The sequence below is a fragment of the Leptosomus discolor genome, chromosome 4 (assembly GCF_034619465.1).
Source record: "Leptosomus discolor isolate bLepDis1 chromosome 4, bLepDis1.hap2, whole genome shotgun sequence".
Taxonomy (NCBI): domain Eukaryota; kingdom Metazoa; phylum Chordata; class Aves; order Leptosomiformes; family Leptosomidae; genus Leptosomus; species Leptosomus discolor.
In genome coordinates this window covers 10,928,568-10,941,416 of record NC_141394.1, presented here as the reverse complement: position 1 = coordinate 10,941,416, position 12,849 = coordinate 10,928,568, and the positions used below count along the sequence as shown (strand labels likewise).

General features: G+C 44.4%; 1 protein-coding gene across 1 annotated transcript; it reads left to right on the top strand.

Moving 5' to 3' along the window:
* Nucleotides 1–1,261: 1,261 nt before the first annotated feature.
* JCHAIN (joining chain of multimeric IgA and IgM) lies at nt 1,262–7,164 on the top strand. Its single transcript, XM_009961457.2, has 4 exons — nt 1,262–1,325; nt 5,269–5,404; nt 6,272–6,352; nt 6,844–7,164. The coding sequence occupies exons 1-4, from the start codon at nt 1,262–1,264 to the stop codon at nt 7,043–7,045; spliced, it is 483 nt and encodes a 160-aa protein (XP_009959759.1). The 3' UTR covers nt 7,046–7,164.
* The last annotated feature ends 5,685 nt before the right edge of the window (nt 7,165–12,849 follow it).

Genomic DNA, 12,849 nt, shown 5'->3' with positions numbered 1-12,849 from the left:
CGATGCCCGGCAGAGTTCCCTGATGACTTTTCGCCTCTTAGGAGCCTGGCAAGAGCAAGCAGCCCCGGGTGAGGCAAGGGAGGCACGGGCTGTGTGAAAAGCCTCCATCTGATCACAGGGCTGCTGCTCTGCCGCGTAAGGAAAAGCTGGAGAACACAGGGAGATTCACCATGTGCCGCTCGTGTTAACTGAGAGAAAGAAGCACGTGTTGTAGGTAGCGGGAATTCAGGAAACACTGATACAATAACCCCGGATAAGAATGGGCCTGCCAGCAACATCCTTTGCTCTCCCTCCCATTTTGTCCTCTGAGGTAGGTGTTTGGAGACCCTGGCTGAGACTGGGCTTCCCTTAAAAAGTGGCCTTTTCTGTGGAAGACTCAGACATACGTTACAGAGACAGCTCTGGTCATTGCAGGTTGCACTGCTGTTCTTGCTTTTCAGAGTTACACAAGTTATCACAAAACTGGGACAAAAAAAAACCCCAACAACCCAGTACTCCCTTCAGGAAAAGCCTGCTTGCCCACTACCTCACAGAGTTTACCTGAGACCTGACTCGGGACCTTTCATAAACCACAAATCCCATGGAGTCCCTTTTCCATTTGTAAGGAAAGAAACTCCTCAGTGCAGTGGGCAGAGCTGGAGGAAGAGTTCAGCTTTGCCACAGACCTGCTGTCGTTGTACCTTTTTTACTCCTCCCCTCTCTCATCTTGTCTGCTTTGGCTGCAAGCTCTCTGGGGGCAGGTCGAGCCCTTAATGTAGGTTTGCACAGGATCTGGTGCATACAGGGTTCTGATCTTGAGTCCTGAAGTGGTTTTATAATACGAGTCAAGTGATCTTTAAGTTTGATTTCTCAAAACCAGGAGCCAGAGCTGTGGCCCCTTGGCTCTCTGGACACATTCTTACCTTACACCCTTCAGCCCCAGGTGGGAGAGTGCCACTGGCCCTGGTGGCAAGATGTCCCCTAAGGACCTGGGGTGCTTTTTCACTCCCTTGCACTCAGCAGCTTCATTGCTCGTTGGTGATGACCAGAATAAAAACTCACAGTAATAGTGCAACCCCCTGCCCCCCTTCACCTTTGGAGGCCACAGGTCTTCGTGCATGCAACATGCCTGGTTTCAGTCCCCAGCCACATTTTCCGCAGTGTCAGTGCTAGCCAGCGGGGCTGTTTATTTTAGGAAACAAATAGCTGTATCATTTGCACACGCCCTTATAGGCAGACACAGGCTCTCCACTCGCCTTCTTCAAAAGAAGGGGAAGGCAAGATGAAGAGCTCTTTGTTGCTGTGCGTGGCCTTGGCCGTCTGCCTGGGGTTCGTCCTTGTGGCAGGTAGGTGAGAAATGAAGAGCATGGCAAACTGTGCTTAGGACATCAGCGGTGAGGTTTGCGTAATTGGCCGTTAATAATTCTAATGGCTAAAAATCAAACCTCAAAGCCTGCTCAAGCGGTCATGCTTCAGTGGTGCTAGGACACCTCAGTGTCTGTCTGCACCACAGAGCTGTGCGTTTTTAATTGCTGTCTTGAGGCTAAAAAAGTGATAACTAGCTGCAAGTTTAAGACTTGATTAGCCATTTTTGATGGGGTTTCTGAAGCAACAAACCGCAAATATGCATGCTCGCGTTTCTGCAGTGATAGGAAGCTTGCAAGATGCTTACCTGCTAGATCTAAAGGCTTCTAAAACCTTCCTGGTAATCCTGTCATATGGCTATGGCCAAATTATTTCTGATTGAACTGTAGCTTATCGTGTAACTCCACTGAATTTTGCGGAGACTCTTGATTTAGACAGAGATCAGACTAGCATCCCAGCACACCCCTCAGCGTGTGTCGCAGGGAATAGATACTGGCTGTACTAATGCCAGGTCTCTATAGGACAGGCTAAAGTCACCCTCATTCACACGGTGGATCTGATCTGCAGGATGAAATTGGTGCTCAAGGATAACCATCCCAACAGCATGGCCAGCAGCAGTCCTGCATTGTCTCCAACTTGTGGGAAAGGGCCTCTTACTGCCTACCCAGGCGGGTCCTTGGCAAGTACTGCTTCGTGTGAAAAGCAGCCAACTGTACCATCTATTAGCTGAAAAGGCAGAGAATGTTGAGAAATACTGTGTCAGTTCAACACTGAGCCCAGTCTGGTTTTCCCCATTCGTACGCATGGCTTAAGATACGTATATATACACACACACACGTAAGCAGCTTAGAGGGTGAAGTCAAATTAGGATTGCATGCAGCTACAGGAGTGCTGTTTGTACTACTTATGTTGAAACTAATGTATTTTGGGGCTAATTGAGCCTCTTCCTACTTTAATGAAGTAGCCACTTGGACCTGCAGCAGTTTGAACAGATATTTTGCTTCTTGACTGTGCTGCAGCTGGATTCTGCTGGGCTTCACAGCGTATTACAGGACAACCCAATATTGCAAGATGGAGATATTTTTTTGACAAAATCTCTGCATGAGTGTTGAGGAGGGAGGGAGCACCATATTGCACTAAATCATGCACCGGAAAATCCAACTTGCAGACATTTAGAAGGGCATTAGGAAATTTTTTATTTAACTACCTTCTCTCGAAAGGGACTTTACTGGGTGATACGTGGAAATATTGTTGGTAAAACTGTCTTTTTTGGAGCTTTGTAATATTACTTTAAGAAAAAGTATGTGGAGTGCCTGTAACTTTTATGATTACTGAAGCCAAGAGTATTACACAAGGAATTAAATCAGGACAATATTTTTAGAGTACAGTCAAAAGATCCTGCATATTCATAAAAAGAGTATGTTAATATAATTTTAGAAGATGAATTAAAGCCTGCTCCCAAAGGTTTTGGAACAACTCCCAAAGCCAATAGCATCTGACTTGAATATTGGCTTTGGATTAAGGGCTTAGAAAGAATTGCACACAACATTACACAGAATACAGTGACAGCCACCAGAGGAAGGTCTGCGTGAAGGACAAGAAACTAGAGACTTTCTGTAAGACAAAAGAAAAGCCAAGATTCATGGAAGCAGAGACTGAAGAGGCTTTGTAGGAAGCTTCTGGTTCAGAGGGATATGTTCACGTTGAGTGATGAGTTGGCAGAGAGGCAGCATGCAGGGCAACAGAGATTGGAATAAGGGGCAAAAGGAGACAATCACCACCAAACTCCTAAGACTGCCCATCTCCGTGTGTCAGCTCTGATTACCTATGTCTGCCTCGGGGTGGGGGGCACGCCGCAGTCGGAAGTATGACTGGGCTTACACTCTGTGTGCACATTTGGCAGTGGCATTTGCACAGCTGGCCAGTTGTGCCAGATGCTGTGCAGAGAAGTGCTCAAGGGCTCAATGGGCACACGCTACAGCAGGACGTGCTGTGGAGGGGTACAGAAAGCCATGAAAGCAGTAGAAAGGGCAATATCTCCTACGTGTCTGTCGTGACTCGGTCCACTGCCTAGAGCATGGAAACAAAGTAATTTCCTTCCCGTTTGGGAAACTCCACAGTGAATCTTCTTCAGAAGATATTCTGCTGCCAGTTATCACAGGAACAGCACTTGTAACCAGCAGGTGAACAGTAGAGTAGCTCTGAGGCATCATTTTACACAGTTTTGGTGCCTTTTTCACAGTTATGCAAGGATCTCAGAAAAGCCAGTGGAACAATAGCAGGTAAGACCAGCATATTGTAGGGGCAGGAAGGAAGCTCTAAGCAGCCTCAGGTAGAAAACAGGGAATGCTGTTTGCATTGGACTAGATAACTGGGAGCTCTGCCAATCAATACTGCAGAGGACCTGTCCTTGTTTGGTCTTGCAGAGAGCTTCATGTGACAATTAAGCTGCTGCAGAGAGTGGCTAACAGTCAGAAAACTTACAGTCCAACTCTGAGTCCATGTGCTGCTCCTGGATCCCAGCTTTGCTGTTGCTGCAGCAGGCTTTGAGCACTATCCCTTTCACCCTATAGCAACTGGGACTCTTGTTCATAAACCCCAGTAGTTTTAGACCTGGAGATTAAGAAAAGAACTGACATAAGCTTATGCAATGTGGGTGTCTCCTTCCTTACTGATCCATGCTTTGATAACTCAAAGAAATCCAGCTATTAGGACTGAAGCTTCTAAGTCAAGGTGACTCTGGAATACTCCATAGACATGATAAACAGACATTTTCAGCCTGTTGCTTCTTTCTCTCTGTGGTTAAACCAAGGGACAAGCAGAGTACACAAGTCCCCAGAACTGAGGTCCATCTGAGCCCAATATAAACTATCCCCATCTCACAAAACTCACTGGTTTTGGTACTTCTAAGCAGGCTGAAGGTGCTGTAGGAAGAGTGATGCTGCAAAGTGATGGCTGTGAACTCAATTTTAGTAGCATTTAGAAATAGAGAGGGATGTAAAAACACCCGCTTAAGAAGGGCATGACTGTGTGTGCATATAAAAGCAAGACTGGCTTGTTGTGGGTGAAGAAACCAGAGGCTCAGGGCTAGGCAAAACCAACTAGCAAAGAACAAGCTATTTCAAATCCACCTGCCCGCACAGTGGCATTGCATGCCACCAGGAACTTTCAAAAAGCCTCTGTGTGACAGGTGGGATGTTTTAGCCTGTTTTGACTGAGTTTCATATCAAATAGCATGCTAAAAGGGCAGAAGACATGCCCAAACCCGTTCTTCTCTAATTAAGGAAATCAGGACTGGAGTTTTCGTGCAAACCACAAGCATCATAAGGGCCGCTTGCCTTCCACTGCCAGGTCAGCAGGCTGCTTTCTTGGCAGGTTCTGTAGTGGTTTTTGTCATCTGTTCCCTCAGGGACCTGAAGGACAACACGCCACTCAAGGAAAACTGACAGATCTGCCACAGTGGCAAGGTCAGAGTCATTTAGTTAGTGGCCAGATCCAAACTAAGGCTCCGACTGCTACAATAGTCCTGGTGCATGGTAGAGGAATGGAGTAACCTCCCCTGTTAGGATAAAAGCAGCACTTCAGCTGCCAGCTATAGCTCAAGGCTTGCAAGGGGACTTTCTTCCCATTTCATGGGAAACCCCTGCATGTTTGCCTCTCAGCAGCCACACGGTGTCCTGGTTCATCATTTTCTCCTTCCCAGTCCCATCACCTCCCGTACAGAAGCATACTCTAGACCGAGCAGGGAGGACAGCTAAACCCATCTTCACCAAGAGGCTCATTTGTACCTGTTGCAACCTGGACTTTAATCAATCCAGATGCCATATTGGTGCATTTCTGGCATTCTCATCACTTGGCTTTCTGCCCAAGCAGGTTTCAAGGTTTTTCCTCTTGACCCCAGAGTTGCATATCCTGTGCTTGCAGGTTATCCATGGGACTCTGACGACAAGGAGTACATGCTGGTCAATAACAAGTGTCAGTGTGTAACAGTGACCTCAAAGTTCGTCCCCTCCAAAGAAAATCCCGATGAAGAAATCCTGGAGAGAAACATACGCATCCTGTAAGTGGCAGACAAGTATTCCCTGGAGATGGTGAGCAGAAGATCAAGTGTTATAGGAGTTGCATTTTCTTTGCATTGTTTCCCGTGTCCTGGAATTGATGAACTGTTTTTCCCATGGGCTGCTTTCTATGGTATCCTGCAATATTTCCTTTTGCTTTGTGTTTTCCTAGCTCACGTGAACCTATCTGATGTTTGTCTCTTCAGATGCAAAAAGCATTTCCATGTTCTAAGTGGGCCAGTAGTAACTTTATGAAAGAGGCTGGGGAAGTAGAGCCTAACATTTCTACAGTTCATCTAGTCTGAAACCAAATTGGGCCCATGACACTGGACTTCATTACTGCCCTGAGAGCAAGCCTGCTGTTTTATAGGCTGGGAATACTCGTTGATGCCTGAACGGTCAGAAGGGGTTCATCCTACGAGGCAAATCTCAGGTCAAGAGTAGGATTTTGACCTCTGTTTACACAAACCTTACAGAAGCATGCAAGTCTCTTGGAAACATGGACCAAGTTCAGGCTCAGAGCTGCAGGAGTTGTAGTAAACCTCACAAGAGGAGAAACACTAAACATCTCTATGTCCTGCAAGTGTCTCAGGCATCTGCCAGCTCAGAGTTTAAAAAAAAAAAGAGAGATTATCAGCACTGTCACCTTGAAAGTGGCACTGTCAGAAATTTCTTCAGTCCTCTCGGGGACGGTTGTTGCCTTTGAGCGCACAGAAGGGCCAAGATCTGCCATTCCTGGGCTTTGCTATGGAGAAGGGTCAGAATGGAAACAACCTGAAGAACAAGATGGGAGTTGAAATTTTCACAGCAGAGTAGTCCCTGTTTAATAAGCAGTTTTCATGACAGTGATTCTTTTCCTTGCTTTGCAGAGTCCCCCTGAAGGCTCGGGAGAACATCTCTGACCCCATGTCCCCCCTCAGAACCAAGTTTGTCTACCGCATGACTGAACTGTAAGTCATTTTACTTATTAAGTTCATTTCCTAAAACTTACCCTCCCCTGCAGCATTGCCCACAGCAGCTCAATCATGTGCTTGAAGGCCAGCAGAGAAGGTAAGGCAGGGTCACAGAGGAAAGTTTTCCCCTTAGAGCCTAGCTTTCCTATTCTGTTGCAAGTCAAGACATTATTATTTCCATGATTAAATCACATAAGAAGGTCTCACCTTTACAGGGAATGTTTCATTCTGACCCCTGTTCATCTCAAACGTCTTAAGTACCAGCAAATTACACGTTGGCTGTTTAATCCTCCCTTTTAGGGACCAGTCCTGCCAGGAGCCGTTTGACAACGCTAAAAGCATCTGGCTGTGAGTTCCTGTGTAAAACCTAGAAAGGCCATGGTACTCCCCTAGCTACATCTGCAGATCAGCAAGGAAGATTTGAGGTTCACCAGGGGGATCTTCTCCTCACAAGTCTTAACACTTGTTCTATTCTCCATCTCTTCCAGCTGCAAAAAATGCGATCCTGTAGAAATTGAGCTGGGTGGCGAGATATACCAGGCCCAGCAGAGCACCTCCTGCAACGAACCCGAAACCTGCTATACCTACAACAGGGACAAGTGCTACACCACAAACTTCCCATTCTACTACCATGGGGAGATTAAAAAGGTTCAAGCAGCTCTGACACCAGCATCTTGCTATGCCGATTAGCTCAATCCACTGCTGTACTAACGCCTTGTTGCACTCAGTGTTCCTATCAAAAATACACATATAGCACCGTAGTACCTGGACAACAGTGTCCAAACTATCAGCTCCCAGAGTAATGCCAACTTGCCTCTTCCTATTGTTTTCAAGGCCAGACTAGTTCCATCTTCCAAGAGCAGCTACTGGTTGTCATGGAGTCTGTTCTCATCTCCCTGGCACGTATCTGCAATGCCATGATGTCTCAGATGTTATCACTGCATAGACCAGATCCTCAGCAGATGTAAGTCAGTAGGGAACTACACCGATTTACAACACTGGGGAAGCTGTCTTTTTGATAGTCTTCCATCGGTCTTCATCTGGGCAAGGCTGCCGTGGACATCAGCAGGAATGTCCATGTACTTCCCTCCCTGAGCAAACTAAAGCACACCTCTGCTCAGCCTTTATACAAGACCCTTTGATTACAGTAGCAGAATCTGTGCCATTATTAGAAGTGTGTTGTATAATCATATTTGAGAGAAAAGATGAGGGATGAGACACAGAATTCAGATTTCAAAGTTACTTTACAATTGGGCATTCTAGACCCTTCCAGCACTTTGTCAATTGCAAGCCTGTAGTTTTCCAAGTACATTTAGAGAAGATCAAAAGATGCCGCTACCCTGAAGTGTTTTGCAAAGTTGCCAGGACCTCAGCTGTGCCAGGAATAGTAAACTCTTCTACGACATGTTAGATATTTTACTTCCCATGCTTAGTTACTGGTATTGCTGCCTTCTTCCACCCCTGCTCCCAATTCAATTGATAAAAAAAAATTCAGGTTGGTTTAAATTTCTTCCCTTATTCCTCATTTTGCATTTAAAGCTTCAAGAAATTCTGTGAAGATGAGTCAGTTGCTAGAGCAGGACCCTAATTAGGGATTCATTCCTTGTTTCACACCAGTAGTCTTTTTCTTCATACAAGAAACCCTCACCAAATGAAGGAGCTAATTCTGTATTGCACCTTACATTGACATGCATTACACTCAGTACTGCCCATCAAGACATCGTGTACATGAGTGCAGAAGGTGTCCAGCATTACCTTTGGGATCACTGGTATGTTTCTCACTGTTGTCAGAAGTCAATTGTAAACCCTTAGGCTGTTCTGAAAAGTCCTTATCTGGCTTCACACCTAGCTGGAGTAAGAAAACAGCAAAAGCCTTATTCCCATAATTGTAGCTTTGTTAGTGAAACATTAAATAAACTTTTTTCTGCAGTAGTCTGTGTGTTATATTCCACTTCAGTAGGAACTCATAAGAAAAAGCCAAGTCTATAATCATATTCTGTCCTTCACAGTGAAGCTCTCCCTAAATAACTGCTCATACTTAAGAGGCAAAGCCTCCTGAAATACTGGGCTAGAAATATTACGATGCACTGGCAGAAACTGACAGATGGAGGCTGAACTGGTTTATGATTTCAGGATCAGCTCTGCATCACTGAGCTGCTTTAAGGCCCTGGGACTCAGTGCAGGATCAGAGTTTCAAAATACAAACATTGCCTAAATCACTCTTGAAATTGCAATCCAGTCAGAATTTTACCTCACCACTGAAAAAAGGACTTTAAGACAGGTATGTCAGGGGCTAGTCATTGGTACACAAGGTGTCTGTCCCAAAGAAAAAACAACTGGGGGGGGGGTTGAGGGGGGGTGGGGTGGTGAATTTTGAAGGGCAAGAGTAAAGAGGACCAAGACATAAGTTATTCTAATGTAACATCTGAGTTACGGAAAATGAACTCAGAAAAATATCATTTCTCTCCCCTCCTTCATGCAAAAAGATAGCCAATTCAAAGAAATGCAAAATGTAAAGGAAGGCAAAGAGACTCCTGCCATGTACTGACATAGCTGTAAGTATTTCACTGGTTAGGTACTAAGCTCACTGAAGTTTGTCTCAAGGACATTTTCATCTTCAAAGTCCTGATGTCCACCAACCTGGGGGCGCTGTGATGTTTTAAGTGAGTAGGTCATGGTGAGGCTGCATTTTATCTTCCAACACTGCTCTGCAAGTTACAGCCACAGGAACTCGGTCAGTCCTTGGGGCTCTGCCTCTACTCTGGAACCATATGCCTAAATGTAAAGTTTCCACATTTATTTGTACATCCTGTGTAGAGACAACAGAAGATTCACATTCACTAGAAATCACCCTGAGGCACACCGTGGGGATCCAGCACTGCCAGCACAGATTACACATGAGGGGCTTCAGGAAAAAGGAAATCAAAGCACAGACTGTTTTCCAAGCAGCTGTGAACAAGTACTTGCTTAGATGATCTTAGGCAGAGCAAACAGCCCCTGGGAAACAGGGAAAAACATTCAAACTCCTCATATGCTATTCCCCTTTGTTATAAAGCAGGATACATTCCCCCATCTTTTCTGATAGGGAGAAGCCTGCACTGACAGCCCTGCCCACCCCTTGGTACTGGGTTGTGTTAGCCACATTTTAAGTAACTCAAAGCAGCACAGCAAGCTAAATCATGCTCTGAATCCTTGCCTGAAAGACCAAGACAGTAAAACAGGAGCAAGCGTGGTCTGCTTATCCCTGGGACAATACTGGGCGGGGTCTGGGACCTTCTAGCTGGGGAAAGAGGTGCTGATGGATGCAATTCCTCTTGCTGGGGGTTGTCTTAGATATGCCAACAAAACCACGGCCTGCTTTGAAAGATCACATTTCTTGGACTGTGCAGCCACTACTTCAAAGTGTGAGCTTTTGGTGAGTCCTGATGTTGGGGGTAAGAATGCCTCTCGATGTGAACTCCTCTACTTTGTTCTCAAAGTGACTATGGTGGGACAAGACTTCCCACTTGGGCTTGCTATCCTTTCCTACCAGCTCCATCTTTTTCTTCACAGATCAGGTTGGTTCTCTAGCTGCATTTAATTTTTTCTTGAGTAGTTTGTCTTAGTGCATTAAAGCAAAATTAATTTTGTCTCAGACTTGCAGGAATACATTTCTATTTTGTCTCCTCACAGACTACTTCTATACGTAATTCTCTCCAGGTCTGTCCTCCTTGCCTAAATACTGTTCTGTTGCTTATGCAGTGTTGAGATAAAAAGGGATTTCTCACTAGTATTTTTAGAAGTCTTTTTTAAATCATGGAAACTAATCCTCATAATCCTGTTTCCAGTTTGACCAAAAAGTTTAATTAGCAGCAGAAACTACAGCACATATCAAAGCTGAGCAAAACAAATCCTTGAGCTCAAAGACGTTGTTCTACAATAGAGAGTTCAGCAAAGAAAGCAGTTTATGACCATAACCAACCAAGCAAAGCTGTAGTTTAACTCACAAATAGGCTGAAGGGCTATGTGACAGCCCAGTTCCTGCACTGCAACGGATTCAGCTATCTTTGTTAGGTATTTTTGGTGTGATAATAGGTAACAGGCTATGATTTTTAGTGGCCTCACTATATTAAGTCTGCTTTTGTCAGCGCAAGGTTTGTCCATGGTGGGATCTTTCTGCAGAAGAGCACTGCTTTGTACACTTCGAGGTGGAAGGTTTCATTTTTTCAGCAGGTATATAGATTCCAGTCAGTTATGCCTTTGAGAGTTCAGAGACCACTGATTTATATTCTGTAAAGCAGTAAGTACAATGTAGATGCTTAAAAAACATTAAGTTGTTTGTGGACCAGGATCTTTGACTAAAACACCGTGTTACAGCCCAGGCATCATCAGTATCTTCTAGCCAAGCCCAAGCACTGCTAAGCTGGCCACGTGGTTTGTGCCTGGAATTTGCTTGTCCAAATTCAATCTTCAAACTGTCTGGCCATTTCAAAAGTAACTCAAAACTACCTTCAGCTTATTCTAATAAGAGAATATTCTTTTGGGAGCAGCTCAGCTATTAGTTTCTGTTAATTTTAAGAGAATTTAGGAATCTGTATTAATTCATAGTCATGAAAGAACCTTTTCTTGTTTTGATTTATCTCTTTAGACACTTTCCTGCAAGCTTTGGATGTCTCCTCTGGAGCTCTACTATCATTCCCCCGGACAGCATTTTCAGAAGGAACTGAAACAAAAGATTAATCAAAAGCATGATTAACAGCCTCAAATAACACTTAGACAGCAACAGAAGAAAAAACATGTGAAGAGAAAAAGTCAAAAATCCAGTGCACGTATTGCTCGGTTGCAGATGTTGCTTATGATATGAGATCACACTCTGTGAAGTCCCTTCTAAGGCATTCAGAGGTTGTAATCTGTTTCACACCCACAGTTAGCACAGTGTTTTCACTGCTAACAGCTCTAGTTCAGATTTCATTTTCCCTTTTCAAAGAAATGAGGTTACTCATTTGTGAACATGTGAAGTAATTTTTAGCAAATTATAACCTATGACCCTGTAATCTGATGTCCTCTGATACATGGAGTCCTTTCCCCCAGCATCTCTGGTAAGGCAGGCAGGAAGAGTTATTCCTCGTTATCCAAGTAGGCACACCTACCCTTGATAGTCTGCAGTCTATTCCCTGGAGGAGCTGGACAAAATAGGGTGGATTATCATTCAGCTGCAAATATTGCCTTTATTTCTGGGAGGCATTAACAAAACCATAACCTTTGCCTTTGTGTTCTCCTAAGCTCAGCTGTTTTCCTAGGCACCCTTTCTGCTACCCTTAATCCTTCATCTTACAGACAGTATTTCTTCTTAAAACAAGAGTGACACTTGTCATTCAGCTCACCAGCCCTTTGCATGTGGCATGATTTTAGTCACATGCAACTCTCAGTTTTACCTTTGGAAGGACTGCCCCCTGTAGCACAAAAAATGTCTTCCCTTTTTATCATGTAGTAAGCGTTAATACAGAGTAGATTTTGTTTTGGTAAAGGAGAAACTAAACCTACATCTAAGTAAACCCAGCAACCAAAGAACCTGCACGCTCTTCAAACTCCTCCTAATGATACCCTGTACCCCAACTGAATCCAGCACCTTTGTCAAGATAGATACTGCAAGTAAACAAAACCAAGAGGAAAACACCCTAAAACATTGTTGTGCTAATTGCTTATGAATGCATTTTGGCCACACACAGTAGTAAGAGCGTTAAAGGAACTAGATTTACAACAGTTACTTAACTGCTCAATTTGTCCTTATTTGCCTTCTAGAGATATTGTCCACATATAGGTACCACGAAACCACAGTCTAATCCAAGTAAATGAGCCTGTTTGAACCATGGTTATCTCTGCTTGGATAACACGGCCTGTCCCACATCTATTTGTGGCTGTCGGGCACGACACAGTGCCCAGAGACATTCCCATCAGAAAATAGTCTCTCATGGCTATGACACAAAAGAATGATATCACCATTTTTACATTCACAGTACCTTTTCAGACTGGCTCTTTGCATTCCCGAGGCTGTCAATTGTTGCCTCTGGAGCTTTTAATGGTTCGTTCGCTTTGTTTTCTCCACGTTTTGGGATCAAGATACCATGCTTCATATCTCATCTTCTTCCATTTTGTTTGGGAAGGGACCTGCAAAAAACCAGTGTTGCAGTGTTCTTTCATCACGTGGGCATTTGTCCCTCATGCCATAGGCAGTACAGACACTGTCACAGAACCTGAATACCACCTCTGAAGGGTCTACCAGGGATGATCTTGCACCCTACAACTATATAATATCAAGGTGATGGCTGGTGAGAATGTCTGACTAGCCATTCCCCCGACTCCCACCCAGGCAAACTGTGTTAAAAGCTACTTCTGGGAATCCCTACCCTCAAGTCATCTGACCATCTTTTTTTTTTGACTGTTTTTTGTGAGAACCTGTGAACAAAGTCTGTGATGTTCAAACTTTGGAAGTCAGGGGCTGAATAAATGTTTTT